We start from the raw sequence: 12,916 nt of genomic DNA on the forward strand, positions 1-12,916 counted from the left end.
CTGCAATCCCCCAAGAAGGTTACAGTCTAATTATAGGGTCACACAGGAAGTGGGAAAAACAAATTGTAAATCGGATAGTAGGTACTCCATAATTCAACAATCTATCATTTAGAAACCAATACGGTCATTTTAAGTGGTGGTATCTTAACTTGGCAACTCCGATCCTTAATCATGAAGTCTAAATGATATACACAACCTCAATTTATATATATTCCGGTATGCAAATCCCGGCTCAGTTGTTATTCATCATTTCTGAGCCTTTTGATCCTTTTGATTGACTCGATGTCAATTATTCCCAAAAAATTATCAACAAACTTAACATTCAATAAAAATAACTTTTTTTTTAAACTAATAAAAATAACATTTTGCTATGAGACAAGCCATCGCCAGGCCTCAGGTTGCATCAACAAAGTGCTTGAAGGACTAAAAACGATGTAAAATAACGTTGAGAATATATATTGAGATCATCATATGCTATCAGCCTGTATGTATGCTATGCATCATACACGGTCAAAACTCAAAACAAGTGGAATATAATGAAAAGGGTCATAAACAGAGTACGCATGAATATATCATTCAAAAAGTCATAAAAAGAAAACAAAAGTAGATAGAATCGATGTAAGCAGGATGTAAGAAATAAATAAATAAAAAGAAACTATAATGGATTTGACCAAGACTGATTTAGCCTGGGTGAGAATCTATGACTAGCTAGACCTTTCGTCACCGTCGTCATCATCATCATCCATAGTTAACGTTTCTTTCTCGTTAAAAATGGTGGAGAAGGCCATTAGTCTCCGTGACGTCAGTTCCAAGACAGAAACGAGGCAGCCGTGACGTCATCAACGAACGGATATTCTATCTCCGGTGCTGGCGAAAAATACTGAACTCTTTGTGTGTTCTGATGAGCCCACGACGGTGGCGACGAAGCATAGTATTGATGAGAATAATAGTTTCCACCTCCGTTGTACGGGTTCTCTGTCGGAACTTCTGCAACTGATGAACCACCAACGGACGTTATTGAGTTTCTGGCGGCTGCACGCCTCTCTTCCTTCTTGAATCTTATTCCACACGCATTGCATAAAGACTGCGCCAAGTTAAATCATTTGTCCCATCCAAAATTTTAGTAAAATGTATATACATTGTTGATATATTCTGACTAGATATAAATATGTTACTAAGTCGAGATTAAAATAATAAACGATAGCTTAATATTCTTATAATTTTAAGAATTATTTTAGCTATAAACTTAACACAACCTAGCTGTTTTAAATATTAAAATAGCAAATTAAATTAGAGTTAGTGATTAATAAAAAAACAGTAAAACATTCAATTTCTAAATGAAGGGAAATCTATTCTATTAAAAAGCCTTCTACTTTTATTTTCCTAAAATAAGCAAATTTCTTTATGAGTTTTGCATAATATGTAATAGTTTTTAAGTTTTTAATAGCCAAAATGATTTTGCTTTTATTATTAAATTACCTTGGGTCCTTTTGGTCCGTTTCTCCATAGAGGAGTAGAAGTTGTGTCGCAGCTAGCACAACGGCGAGGCAAGTTGTGTTCACTACCGCTCTTCTTGTACGACATAGTTTTTGCGCTTCCTCCGTGAAAGAAAAAGTCGCCGGAGAGGTTGTTAGAATTGGCAGAAGAAAATCTACGGTGTTCGTTGACACGAGTAGATGGTGTTCCAAGGGAGAGAGTGCAATCAACAGAAGTTGATGAAGAGAGGTCATCATAATCATAATGAGGGTGGTCTTGGTCGTAAAACATGGAGAAACTAGCGTTTGTTTGGTATTCCATCATGAATTGAAGTTTACAGCGAGAGAGAAAGAGAGAGATTAGAGATGGATGTGTTGTCTGGTTGCTTTGTGAGTAGGTTATAAGGTACAAAGTAAGACATGGCTACATATATATAGCCTTTGTTTAACTTAACGACAAAAGGAATTGGGTATGATCAAATCTATTGTAGTGAAGATTACATTACTTTTGTTACTTTATCTAAAGAAAGCAACAATTCTACAATGAATATTCTCAAGGGCTTTAGTTAACTCAATATTTTCTTAATCGGGTTTTTCCTTTTTGGGTACGGGAAACATATCGTAAGTATTCTTAAACAATCAACCAATAATAATAGATTTTTTAAGAATTTAAGTGGAGCATCACTTTTTATTTCATTTCATTTCTTAGATTTTTAAAATACATGTTTAACATTCTCATTTCCTCGTGTTGATAGATATTTTGTTTTTATGTTGCAAATTTGAATCAATATCAAAGTTATTCAAAATGGTTCTCTTTTTTCTTTAATTCAAATGGTTCTTTCATGTCCTTTCAGTTTTACCAGATATTTTAGGAACAAGTTCTACAAGTATATACATGAAATAAGTTGTTTCCTTTGCATGTTTGTTTTAAATAAAAGTGACAAAAGCAAACTATAAATGTTTAACATTCTTAAGCAAAACTACAATATAATTTTGCATGGAAAAGTTTTTTTTTTTTGTTCAACCGCATAGTGAAGTTAAAGATCTTCTAGAATTAATATTTAATGCCGGTAACTAAGTGTAATCATAGAAGTGTTTATCTGCAGTTTATTGTCGGAAGGGTTGGTCAAAAGAGGCCCACGTGAATGACAATGTCACGGTATTCTAAAGATTTGGTCTCTCTCCGATTACGAAGTCCTCTTTACTCATTGCTCTTTTCAGTCCTCCAACTCAGTCCGAGTCTTCTCCCTAGACGTCTATTATAATGAAATATAGCTAACCAGTGGTACCTGAGGTACTTCTCGCTCCACTCCGCCTCGTCTGGTCTGGGTTCTTGGTACGACGGGACCCCAAAGAAAAATGGAACCATGCTCAAATGCTCTAAATGCACATCTTATAAAAGACAAAATGAATTGTTTGTCGTTTTATACCAATGTCATTTACTATTCTTGGAACTGAAAATCATAACCAAATACTGAAGCTTCTTTAATATAAAGGCAATGTATGAATTACATGTCACTCATAATTAAGGAGAACTAAAAAAATAAAAATAAGGAGAACTAGTACTGTTTAAGCTAGGAATGAAAATAAAAAAGGGTAAAGGCAAAGAGAATTCCGAAGTGAGATTCTTGGCAATGATCAAAAGCAACATCTTGTGTTCTTTCTTTGGTCTTGGGAGCGAGAGATTCAATTGATCAGTCAAAGAAGCAAACTCCAACTCAAAGTAATTTCTTAAAGCAATAATCAGAAAAAGACACACAAACGAATAAACTCAACTGGATACATCAAACACTCAACTGCTACTTTTTTTTTTCTTTTGTTCCCTATTTTGGGTTACTTAGTTCGTTCCTCTCCTAAAGTAGATGATGGTTTTGCCTAGACAAGGATAACAGTACTAAATACCAACAGGAAGCGAAAAATCTTAAAATGAAAGCAAAAATGAATTGTTCTAATGAAATATTTTATAGAAAAATTTGCCCCTATAACCATAAAAAAGTACAAACCCACTATCTAACCAAAAATACCCTCTCTCTCCTTATCTCTCTTCCGATCTCTTACTAAAAATCTAATTACTCTATTTTTTTATTATTTAGCAAATAAGCTCATATTTATATGTGCCTATAAAAGATATATAACTCTGTAATAATCCCACAAAATTAACAAAACAAAATTGTCGTTTTCAATATCCATTATTGTCTACGATCGTATTAGGGAAAATTCCATAAAAATACCCGAACTAAATTTTGTTAAGTTTTTTAATACCCAAACTTTTTCACTACCCAGTTTAATACCCCAACTAATTATTTTGCTCATTTTAATACCCAAACTTTTAACATTGTACCCACTTTAATACCCAAACTTTATTTATTTAAATAAAAATACTAATAAGTTTCAAAAAAAACTTAATAAAATCTCAAAAATCTAAGAAAAAAAAATTAAAAATTCTAGTTTTATTTTAAGATTTAGAAAAGAAGGTAGATAAACCATGGAAATTTTATGTTTTCAAAAAATAAATGAATTTGAATGATAAAAATAAATTTCGTTTTTATTTCAGAAACAAACTAAATACAATATTTAAAACTTAGATATTTTATTACAAAATTTAATATTTTACACTATTTAGTTATTTTATTTCTCAACACCAAAAAAAATTTAGAATTTTCTGAGTTTATTTTGTAAATTTTAGAGATTTTTTAAAATTTTATTTGAAACTTATTAGTATTTTTATTAAAATAAATAAAGTTCGGGTATTAAAGTGGACACAGTTTTAAAAGTTTAGGTATTAAAATGAGCAAAATAATTAATTGGGGTATTAAACTGGGTAGTGAAAAAGTTTGAGTATTAAAAAGCTTAACAAAATTTAGTTCGGGTATTTTTATGGAATTTTCCCATCGTATTATCTATATTAGAAGTTAAAGTGGTTTACAGATATAACCTATTTCCCTTATCTTAAGTTCTGTTGTCTTCTTGTTCAAAAAAAAAAAAGTTCTGTTGTCTTCGATATATTTCATCTATAAACTCCATGCATGCATCCGATTGTTATTACTCTTGGAGAACTTTGTAGACATTATATTTTTGGTAGTATGTCTTCAAATGTAATAAAAAGTGATATTTGTATGCTTTTTGGGACTTAGAACGAGAACATATATATATGTGTGTGTATGTATGTATGCTTGTTTTGTATATATTGTATGCTTATCAAATTAGGACCCCCATCTTAATGACTAAAAATTAAGATTGAGATTTCAAATAAATGAGAACATATATGTGTGTGTGTATGTATGTATGCTTGTTTTGTATATATTGTATGCTTATCAAATTAGGACCCCCATCTTAATGACTAAAAATTAAGATTGAGATTTCAAAAAAATGAGAACAAAAATTTGATCCATAATACTTTTTTATAACTTTAAAATTTAGACAATTTCTCGATATATATTATATATATATTGTATATTGTATGCTTATATACTTTTTTGTATATATTTTTTTTTTGAACTGAAACTTTTTTGTATATATTGTATGCTTATCAAATTAGGACCCCCATCTTAATGACTAAAAATTAAGATTGAGATTTCAAAAAAATGAGAACAAAAATTTGATCCATAATACTTTTTTATAACTTCAAAATTTAGACAATTTCTCGATATATATATATATATGTGTATGTATGATTGTTTTCATATATATTGTATGCTTATCAAATTAGGACCCATCTTAGTGACTAAAAAATTAAGATTGCGTTTTCAAATAAATGAGAACAAAATTTTGATCCATAATATTTTTCTATAACTTAAAAATTTAGACAATTTCTCGTGTCATCCTGGTGCATGGATCATGTTAATATTTTCTGTATCTTTCTAATGTTATCGGATTTCCCCAAAAGGACGAAGAACTGAAGACAACATTTTTTTTGGTAAACTTTGATCCAGAATATGTTCGTCCATTTCTTCTTTTCTTGTGGCGTGCCCAATGATATGGACCAACATATTATGCTTAAGTCTGAAAATAATTCCGATCAAATAAAGATTCAAAGAATATGAAAGATTCTCAACAGAGCCAAAGAGGCAGACTTTAAGCAAACAGAGAGAATAAAATTAAAGTTGCGATTTGGGAGCTAGTTTGTTTAATTAAAACACCGCCGCTATTGACAGAGATATTTTCTTACTTGGTTAACAGATGTCTCTCGTATCTATTTCTAACACATGCACTTTTAATATGTTTCACAGCACAAGAAACATAATTCTCAAAAAAAAAACTAAACTATAATTAGACCCGAGACACTGTAAATGTTCGGCTTTTCTATTAAAATTACATACATTATATTAACTACAGCCTCCATTTTAGATATATATATATAGTTTGGAAATGATTATGTTTCTGAGATACATTTTTATGTTTTCTATGATTTTATTGGATAATAATAATAAAATGTAAAATTCATAAAATTAGTTATATTATCATATTTCTATTAAATTTCAAAATAACAAAAATATGTATTGATAATCAAAATTATATATGTTTTATTAATATCTGTAAAAAAATCTAAAATATACATTTTTTAAAACAATGAAATATATTATATATTGTTTCACAAGACAGAAACATAACTAAACTATATAATATACTCCCTCTGTTTTTAAAAGATTCATGTTTTAGAAAAAAAATTTGTTTCAAAAAGATATATTTTCTACATTTTCAAGACATTAATTAATGAAAATTTGTATATTTCCAAAAATATAATTGTATTTATTAAAATCTTATTGGTTCAAAATTTTGGGGAATTGTTAATTAATAAAAACAATGCATTGGTAACTAAAATTTTATGTTTTTCTTAATAAGTGTGAAAATTCTAAAACATGGATCTTATAGAAACAGAGGAGTATTAACCAGGCTATTAGCTTTAAAACGATTTATAAAAGTTTATATGCATGTACCCAGACTCGGAACAAAGAGACAGATAGTTTTGTATGTGGTACTCGTATCCAACCGTTTCAAATTGTCTACATCGACACAATAAAATCCTCTGTTTGATTAGTAGAGTTTTAATCGTGTTCAATGGCGGATCTAGGATGATTTTTTATCCGGGGCAAAACAACAAAACACTAGTAGTATATATATAAGTTCAAATTTTCATCCAGGGCATTATAAAATTTCTAAGCCAAATTATACCAAAAAAAAAAATTATGGGAGGCAGCTGCCCCACCTCCTCCCCACCTAGTTCCGCCACTGATCGTGTTTGTTTATGCTGTTGACAAAATAAAAGTTTATATAATATATAAAACTCATATATATATATATACTATTTAACTACATAAATGTATAATATGCACAACAAACATATAAATTGTCAAGTATTCAACAAACATATAGAAAGGAACTAATCAACCTCTCTCTATAAAATCAAAATGTGCTTGATGTAATGTGATATGTCACGCATAAGTCATAACCGTGATCTATATATTAGGCTTTGATTGTTTCAAATGTAAATGAAGAACAGTTACAAAAAAATGTAAATGAAGAAAAACGTTTGCCTTTGGCATTTGCGTTTGCAATTTAACTTGACGAAAAGAAATGGTTTCATATATAAGAACACATGCATGAAAAAAAAAGCAAACGTTTAGTAAGGTGATTTCATGATTTAGTAATCACCGACTGACGACGCCACCTTTAGCATTTTGGATCCGTACTGTATTATACGGTCCTTATCCAACACACAAAACAAGAAGAGAAAGGGAAAAAAAACAAACAAAAGAGAATGACAGCAAAATGGCTAACCACAAAGAAAAAAAAAAAGAAAAAGAAAAACATCCTCAAAAGGATCAAGATCCGATTGGGTTGAGCTATCTTTATCTTTTTCTTCTTTGTTTCTTATTAGGTACGTTTTCAACATGTAGTTTGACCGGTTGGCTTTCTAGATAACTTACGTCGACTTATTCTTCTCATGTGCATATTTCTATCATTTTACCTTTTGAGAATTGAACCCTTAATCTGTCCAGACATTAGTGAATGGACGTATAACACTAATCAAATGGACGTAAGCATTAATGGACCTACTTTTTACAAATGTAGGCCCATACTATTTTTTACAATATTCTAATCTGTCCATCTTATTTTTACTTTAACCGCGCAGGTGTATTTTTTCAAAAGTACGTTACTATTTATTTTTGAGTATTTGCATCTCCTATATATATATATTATCTCTTATTTAGCTAAATAACCAATTACACTATTTTTCACTGTTATTTATTTTCGTATACAAAATTACCCCTATTGCCTATTCTCTTAATCTATACTATTAAAGTAAAATACCTAATAGGTATTTGCCCTTATTTTTCTTTTATAATTACAGTATCATGCCACTGGCTTTTCTTTTGTTTTATAAAATTTAGTTAAGTAAATAAACAATAATCTTTATTTGGTATCAAGAATAAATACAATTACCTTTCCATCTTCACATATATTTAATACTTTCTGGATTACGCACATACGATTGATATGAAAATATGCAATTGTATCCTTCACTTTTATGTAATTGATGTAATTGATGATACTGTATTTTGTGTTATTTAATTAACGCATGTTATATTTAACAAAAAAATAATATTTCATCGCTTTAAAAACTTCTCAATTCTAATTATAGACATTATGAATTAGCATCACTTACCTTTATATATCAATAATGATCATTCTAAGCATATAAAACAACCACTACACATATACACAAAAACACATTATATATTTTTCATTCAAAACTATATGTTACAAAGTACTATAATATTTAAAAAAAAAAGATAATCTCGTGCTTTATATGTTATAAAGTATAATATTTTTTAAAAAAGATAATTTTATATGTTACAAAGCGTATTATTTACAAGAGAATGTCATTCATTAATTACTACCTTTTTATTTATAAAACAAAACAAAACTGTCTAACAATTAGAATATGGCGGATGTATTAGTCTTGGTGGACTTTCAAGAAAAGGTCATTTTATATCTACTCCAAACGTAAATTATAGCGAAACCTTATAGAGTTTAACTTATTATTAAACGACTAATAATTAGAAAGTTATATTACACGTAACGGGTTACAAAATCGTCTATGTAGCTAAATCTAACTATACAAACTCTAATGAGGGTTACAAAAAAAAAATATATACAAACTCTATTTCACTAGCATAAATGATAGTATACAATCCCCAAACCATATAAAATAACGAAAATTTACAAGAATTTAACATAGGTTATATAAATAATCTTACAACGTATATGATTTTAATATTATTAAAAATAATTTTGTAATGGTTTATGCTAAAAATATTTCATTCTGAAAACTTGGTGATCAATCAGTATCATTTAAAACAGAAACTAACTAAAAGATTGCCAAATATATTTTTACACTTAAGATTATATTTCCAAGCTTTAGAATATTAAAAATCATTTCAAAATGATAGAAGACGGGTTTAAATAGACAAATTATAATATTTTGATTCTCATATATGTATCTATTCTATTAAAACAAAAACATAACTTATTGATAATGTTATGTCCAACTATGTATTTCATTTATTTAAGAGACAATTCTATCAAATTAAATTAATTTTAAACATAAATATAATTACAAAAAATTCAAATATAAAAATTATTTTTTAAAAAAAAATTAAAACAAATAATATTCCCGCCCTTTGAAAGGGCGGGTCAAAATCTAGTCTATACTATTAAAACAGAAACATTCTGAAAAAATCTACTTAAACAAAGTTGTTGGACCTTTTTGTTAGCTAATTATTTTTGGTCTTACCTAATATTTTTCTAACAACATAAGGTAACATGAGATACATATCAAATTTAGTTGTTTAGTCAATCCCTTATTTATTATACATCATCATTCGGGAATCGGTAGACAAAATATTATAACGTGACCAATCTCTGAACTTTCTTCATTAATCTTATAACAAAAATCAGACTGATGATCTCATAATCTATCACTAGATTTTGACCCGCCCTTAAAAAGGGCGGATTTGTCTCTGTTAAAAATATAATTTCTTAAATTTTTTTTGTTATATGAGGTGTATGAACATATTTAAACTAAACGGAATCGTTATTAGTAAAAAAACAAATTTGGTATATACGAAGTCGATTTAATGTGTTTCTTTGAGATGTGTTTTAGTTAGAAAATGAATTGAACAAAGCAATTTAGTTTAAAAAATGTTAATATACCGAAGAAAATATATATGGCAACAATTCCACGGGCACGTAATGTTCTGTTTATTTACTGCAACATACAGAAAATTTTAACCAATAATATAAAATATCTTTTTATAAAGAATCAAAAAATGAATTACTTAAAAACAGTTTACATGTTTTATTGAGTACATTGAATATTTTTAATTAGAGTTTTATATTAGTTCTTTAGCTTTAATATATATCTTTTGTGTTATGTTGACAAAAAAGGAAAAATATTTGTTTTGTATCATGGGTATACAGCCCATCACGTTTTTATTATAATGGGTCTGGTGGTTTATAATTTTAAAATACTCAAAAGCCCATAATGTTTGTATATGTTGCGGACATTAGAGGATAACTTCCCTCTTTTTCGAAAAACAAATCGACACCACAATTAAAAAAAACAATTCTCTCCCGATGCGATACGTTTACACCAACACCTTTCATAAAGAATCTCCACGAATGGAGGATTTTCACTTGAATGCGCCATGCAGTCTTGTGCGGTTTGATATCGTTCAAGAAAGAGAGTTGCAAATTGTTTGCCATTTTTTGGTATGGAGATGTGATATCGTTGATGTTTTTAGGGGTGAAAATGCTTTGTATTTATAATGGGAAGGGTGATAGTGATTTATAGGGTACGCTTAGGCAGGGTTGGATGTTCAGAAGATTTGGTGGGATTTTTTAGTTGTTCTAATAAGGAATATCTTTGAATACTCGATATAAATAAATACCAGGATATTATATATCACGTTAGAATAGGTAACAGCATTTGTTTTCAAACAGACTGGACACGTATAGTATTCAATACAAAACGTGTATATCAAGTTTTTTATATAAAATACTTTATGTATCAAATATCGTTTAGAAAATATAGCTTGAAAAATCTATTCAGTTTAAGTAGGTTAGATATTGCAGTAAATATCCTAAATATTCGTATATCATGTTTAAATTAGTTAACTTCTGCCATATTATTTAGAGTTATTTATGTTTGTGTTTTCGTTTTACAGATTTGTTTGATGAAAAATGATGTCTTCTACTATGAATCATTTTCGAAGCTGGAGAACTTGTTCTACCTACATATAAGGTTCTGTTATGGATTATATATGTCAGACCAAGAAAAAAAGATATATCTTCATCAAAGATATTGTTTTGAATCTTCTCTTCACAATGTATGGTCTTTCCATGTATGCGATAGATAGTGTATTGTGTACAAGATGTAATGTGTGATATATTATTGTTTATAATATGTTATTTTCTGTCAAATATAATATTGCTATATTAGTGGATTATAAACTTAGGTAATAAAGCACGTCAGTATTGGGTTCATAGAATGGTTAGACCAAATAGAACTTAAGATATGAAGGATTCAAAATATATATATAGATATTGGGTTGGGCCCTTTAATTATTTTCGAAATTGAGAGGCTATTGGAATAACAATATAAGTCGTTATATAGATGAGTAATACATGGTAACAATATTGGACGCAATATATGGTAACCTATGATTTTGCATAGGTAGATTTTTTCAGAATGTTCCTTTTTTAATAGAATAGATTATTCAAATTCATATTATATTAATACTATAATAACATTGATGTAATAAAACTTGCATAATTTTACAACAACGGCATAGTTTACAATCTCCAATTTATGAAAATCAATGAAATAATTATACTAACAACAAACTATGATTACATCATTCTTCTTTTTTTTTTTACTTATTATTATTAGAAGAGTTTCATATACTTTTCTTGATATATGTGTGTTTCGTGGACTATATTAATTTTTGCATACATCACTTTAAAAGCATTGAATAAGAATGGAAACATATGCACATAATATTTTAATATTAAAAATATACTTATAATATATTCCGAATAACATCATGTAATTCCAAAATTTTTAAATTCAACTATTCAAATATGAATCATGTTATGATTTTAGCAATGTTTTGAAAACCGGACCGGACACTGACTCGGTGAAGCTACTGGTTGACTGGTTAGACCGGTTCAACCGGTCGAACCGGGTTTTTCTATTTATATAAAAATGTATATAATTATATATTTATACTATATAAACTTTACTTTTACATATAATACTTTCTCTATTCTTTTTTATTAACTCAAAATAAACAACAAACATAAATTTGATTACTATGTAAACTAATTTTTTTTAAAAAAACAAATGATTTACAGCTAAACAATCATATTTATTTATTTTTACAACTAACATTTCAAAATTTAAGAATATGGTAAAATAAAAATAGTATATGAGAGTCAAAAATACATTTTTCACATGTTTTCTTAGAAAAATAAAAAATTAATTAAATAGTGATAGTTGAACACTAATTATAAAATATTAAATTTTAGCTAGTAATAATTAAAAACACTTAATTATATGTTAATTTTTAAGAATCAGGTTTTAAAATTAAACCGGATCACCGGTTTTACCGAATTTCAGCCGGTTTTATTAGTTTTTATCAAATCCGGGTTTTAAACCGAACCGGATTCGGCTTCTTCAGCGAGTCACGGTCGGACCGGTTCGACCGGCCCGTCCGATCCGGTTTTGAAAACACTGGATTTTAGCTATCAAAATTGTAACAAAACTAATTATTTACTTTTCATATCTAGCATTTACGGTTTGAACTTATATTTCGCCATAAATTTTCAAAATTACATTCCAATATCTTCCATATTTTTAGGAACACATTATGGAAAACCCTAAAACATTCTTAAAAAAATATTTAAACAATCAACATTAATATTAACTAATGTTTTTCACTACCGAACTTGCCAAATTACAAACTTAAATAACCTTACAAAATAAGAAAGCATTTATAACTTTCTAAAATTTGTAACTTCTTGAAAAAAATCATGATTTTCATTAAAAAATCTTCGATATCAAACTTAATTTTTTTTTTAAATTTAAATAAACAGATTTTCATCAAACGCAAACTAGATTATGTAAGGGTCATACATTTTACTTTTAGGTCCGGTTATTCTCAAGATTACTTATGAAAGCTGGTTGACTCTCTTATGAGCTAATTGTTTTTGGTTTTACCTTATATTTCTTTAACAATAAATTACCTTAAATTTCTCTAACAATTTTTTAGTCTTACCATATCATTTCTAAATATTTTAATAGATCTTATTCTATAAATAACTCACGCATATGATATATAAGTTAAAAATCTTTAAAAAGAAAAGAAAATAGTTAT

At 28.1% G+C, this 12,916-nt stretch overlaps 1 protein-coding gene and 1 non-coding gene across 2 annotated transcripts; both read right to left on the bottom strand.

Moving 5' to 3' along the window:
• Positions 1 to 430: 430 nt before the first annotated feature.
• Positions 431 to 1,885, bottom strand: LOC108825933 (GATA transcription factor 20). Its single transcript, XM_018599298.2, has 2 exons — positions 1,480 to 1,885; positions 431 to 1,084 (listed from the first exon to the last, which is right to left on the bottom strand). The coding sequence occupies exons 1-2, from the start codon at positions 1,798 to 1,800 to the stop codon at positions 803 to 805; spliced, it is 603 nt and encodes a 200-aa protein (XP_018454800.1). The 5' UTR covers positions 1,801 to 1,885; the 3' UTR covers positions 431 to 802.
• A 3,385-nt stretch (positions 1,886 to 5,270) lies between these two features.
• LOC130500602 (U6 spliceosomal RNA) lies at positions 5,271 to 5,370 on the bottom strand. Its single transcript, XR_008939219.1, has one exon. It is a non-coding gene; the product is annotated as a U6 spliceosomal RNA (small nuclear RNA).
• Positions 5,371 to 12,916: the final 7,546 nt, after the last annotated feature.

Source organism: Raphanus sativus, chromosome 9 (genome assembly GCF_000801105.2).
Source record: "Raphanus sativus cultivar WK10039 chromosome 9, ASM80110v3, whole genome shotgun sequence".
Taxonomy (NCBI): Eukaryota; Viridiplantae; Streptophyta; class Magnoliopsida; order Brassicales; family Brassicaceae; genus Raphanus; species Raphanus sativus.

What these genes read in the sequence shown, in the direction of transcription:
- LOC108825933 (XM_018599298.2), bottom strand. Translation starts at nt 1,800, where the DNA reads ATGATGGAATACCAAACAAACGCTAGTTTCTCCATGTTTTACGACCAA. An exon ending in ACGGACCAAAAGGACCCAAG is followed by an intron (nt 1,085 to 1,479) that starts GTAATTTAATAA and finishes AACTTGGCGCAG; the next exon opens with TCTTTATGCAATGCGTGTGG.